We start from the raw sequence: 3,298 nt of genomic DNA, 5'->3' as shown, positions 1-3,298 counted from the left end.
CTCACCATAGCCCAATCCTCTGATAGGCCTAACCAAATGGATGTCTACTTTAAGTATAAGGGAATAGGGGAGAAACGAAATGGCGGGGGGGGGGGTGGCGAATTTCCAACTCTTTCTTTATTTCTCTGCCGGTTCGGGAGAGGTTTCTTCAGAGGGGTTTGACATATACGTGCTGTTATCAGATTGATGGGCCGGTTTGATTGAAGTTGCTTTGTCATGCAAATGTCAGCTACGTGATCGATGATCGCAGTGCGCTGACAAACTTCTGGAGGTCCCCCTCACCATTGGCGCCGTGACGGCACACGTGACCAGCAGCTGAGGTTAAAAAAGTGTTATAGGGAATCCCAGGGTGACTGCTCAGGGAGGTGAGCGCTTCTTTTTTTCCCCTCTTCCACATGACATACCGAGAGGTTGCAGGGTAGGAGGAATCCCCCGAAACGCAGGTTGACCCTCCGTCATCAATTTGCACATGGAGAATTCTAGAATGAATTCTTTCTTAGAGTACTCAATTTGTAACCGTGGGACGAACGCCTACTCACCCAAGTCTGGATACCACCACTTTGACCAAGACTTCCCTGCCCCTTTTCACTCGGGCTCCGGCACAACAAGTGACAGCTATAACGGTGATGGACGGCTTTACATGGGGGGCAGCGCCGAGGCGGTTGTGGCTCAACATCAGCACCAGAGCAGTAGCTACGCGCATCATCATCAGCCCCAGCCGCATCATGCCAGCATGGTCCTTCCATATGGCAGTACAGGCACATCGGGATATGGGGCGCAGGCGTGCGCAAACCCGGACTATGGACACCCACAGTACTTTATCAACGAGCAGGAAGGGATGTACTATCAATCATCGGGCCTTTCCGCCTCCAATGTAGGCCCTAACTACGGATCTCTGGCCGGGGCATACTGCGGGGCGCAGGGGGCTGTCCCCGCGGCACAGTACCAGCACCACGGCTGCGAGGGCCAGGACCACCAGCGGGGTTATTTTCAGAGCACCTATGTTGACATTTCGGCCTCACAGGAGAGGGAGAAGGACGCAGAGCAAACACCACAAGGAAAGACTTTCGACTGGATGAAAGTCAAGAGGAACCCCCCTAAAACAGGTGAGATGGAAGAGTCCAAAAAAAAACAATCACACTGACCCATGTACGAAATCGAAAGGTTCTTGTTAGATAATGTAATTCAAAGTTCATTACACCGCTCGGTTAGGCTATTGGGTGTGATATGCAAATGCACATGCACTCTCCAGCCCATAATGGATATACACGACTGGGGATAGTGTTGCCTCACTCCACTATCTCTGATCCACAACATATGGGGATTTCTCAGCACCATTCCGGGTCATAGTGGTATCTCTGACCAGACATGCCTCTGGTAGATTTGCCTGATGTGTTATTTTCTCCCCGTCTACTCAGCCCGTGCACTAATGCATCGAGCAGACGTGCTTTCTTACGCCCTAGGAAGTGCCCCAACTCTGTTGTCTTTAACTTGTCCCAGTTCTCGTTTTTGTTGGTCTCCATTGTATTCCCCAGCCTTTCCTTCCTCGCCATGCTTGGCCAGTCTGAAATGAGTTTAACCACCCACGTTTCAACCTCACTCAGTCGGCCTACTGCTGTGGTCAAAGATCGTAAAATGTTACGGTCGGAATATGGAATTACACGTATCATATGCGTTTATATCTCCCCAAACGTGGAGCAGCTTTATTTAATTGTTCAGGAGTGAGTAATGGGAAAAGAAGTAGGAGGTTGAGTCTGTGAACTTGCCCATATACAGTAGTCAACAGTTTGGGACGTGAAATGGTTGGGTGCGTAATTGATGACCCCTTTAGTATGACATTATTCAATCTTCATTCCAAATAAATATTGTAATCATTAAGAATGATTTATGCGGTAGTGATGTCAAGTCACACTTTTTTTTCCCTTTAGGAGCTTAAAAATAGAACGATGGATTGGTGAATTTAATATGACTTCGAATATGGGACAATTTTCCTATTTTACACATACAATTTTCATATTTTAGGCATCCAATCTATTCCACATTCTAATGCGTTTCTCCCCCTCTTTCTCTCCCAGCTAAAGTGGCTGACTATGGAATGGGACCTCAGAACACCATCCGCACCAACTTTACAACCAAACAGTTGACCGAGCTCGAGAAGGAGTTCCACTTCAGCAAGTACTTGACGCGGGCCAGGCGCGTGGAAATCGCCGCCACCCTCGAGCTCAACGAAACCCAGGTGAAAATCTGGTTCCAGAACCGCAGGATGAAACAGAAGAAGCGCGAGAAAGAGGGCCTGGCCCCGGCCTCTTGCACGGGTTCCTCCAAAGACCTGGAAGACAACTCGGACCATTCCAGCTCCATGTCTCCCAGCTCGGAGACCTAATGGACCAAATAAACTGCAACTTGCAGGCACTGAACTTCAAAGTGAGGAACTCGAATGTGAAAAAAAGTTGATTGATTGATAATAAGTCAAAACATTCCTATACATGCTTGAATAGACTATTCGACTTGTTATGCTACACGTTTGTAAGAGTTTAAAAAAAATATTATTTAAACTCAAATAATTACTTCGAAACGCATATTTCGAGAGAGAAAAAAACGAGGTGACAAAAGCACAAATGTGGAGGAAGTGCGCAACATATTTCTAGAGGAGACGTTTCTTTCTACCCCACAAAATCAGTTTGGATGTAAAGGGTCGTAAATCTTCATACCCACGACTATTGGAGTGATGCACTTTTTTGCATGTTTACAAATCTCAAAGCGAGCCTTATAACAATGTTTATACAGGGAGCCTCTTGGCAAAACATAGTATTGTTGAATTTGTTTCTATTTTGTAGTGTTTTTTGGAATGTTTTTTTTTTTGGTTCTTCTTATTTGTATAGTGGTTTTGACATTAAGTAACTTTACCGTCAGTAAGTAAGGTAGAAAGGGTTCACGTGTTACTGACTCTGCACTATGGAATTACAGGGTATTACTTTCCAGGGGAAGTTGTGTTCTTCACTTGGCGGATGTTCTTTAATTGAAATATAGAGTAAAATTACTCATTTAAACACGAGCTGGTGGATTACATAATGAAATTCAGTCTAGTAAATTTCACACATGTCTGTATAGCCTATTGTTATTGTCTAAATAGCAGACGTGAACTAAACCTATACAGGGAATGGTTCACGCAAGATGAAGTTATTCAAAATGACGAATGATGATTAGAGGGAGTATTTATATTATTAAATGGCCAGAGGATAGAACACGTTTATCATGTCATACAACTAAAAGGAATGTTTATTGCAACGTTTAACAC

At 45.0% G+C, this 3,298-nt stretch overlaps 1 protein-coding gene across 1 annotated transcript; it reads left to right on the top strand.

The window, feature by feature from the left end:
- The first annotated feature begins 469 nt into the window (after positions 1-469).
- Positions 470-2,383, top strand: LOC139423917 (homeobox protein Hox-B1-like). The gene is made up of 2 exons (XM_071175562.1): positions 470-1,106; positions 2,076-2,383. The coding sequence occupies exons 1-2, from the start codon at positions 470-472 to the stop codon at positions 2,381-2,383; spliced, it is 945 nt and encodes a 314-aa protein (XP_071031663.1).
- Positions 2,384-3,298: the final 915 nt, after the last annotated feature.

The sequence above is a fragment of the Oncorhynchus clarkii genome, chromosome 13 (genome assembly GCF_045791955.1).
Source record: "Oncorhynchus clarkii lewisi isolate Uvic-CL-2024 chromosome 13, UVic_Ocla_1.0, whole genome shotgun sequence".
NCBI lineage: Eukaryota > Metazoa > Chordata > Actinopteri > Salmoniformes > Salmonidae > Oncorhynchus > Oncorhynchus clarkii.
Note: the sequence above shows the minus strand (reverse complement) of the source record. Positions and strands in the feature narration are given on the sequence as shown.

What these genes read in the sequence shown, in the direction of transcription:
- LOC139423917 (XM_071175562.1), top strand. Translation starts at nt 470, where the DNA reads ATGGAGAATTCTAGAATGAATTCTTTCTTAGAGTACTCAATTTGTAAC. An exon ending in GAGGAACCCCCCTAAAACAG is followed by an intron (nt 1,107 to 2,075) that starts GTGAGATGGAAG and finishes TTTCTCTCCCAG; the next exon opens with CTAAAGTGGCTGACTATGGA.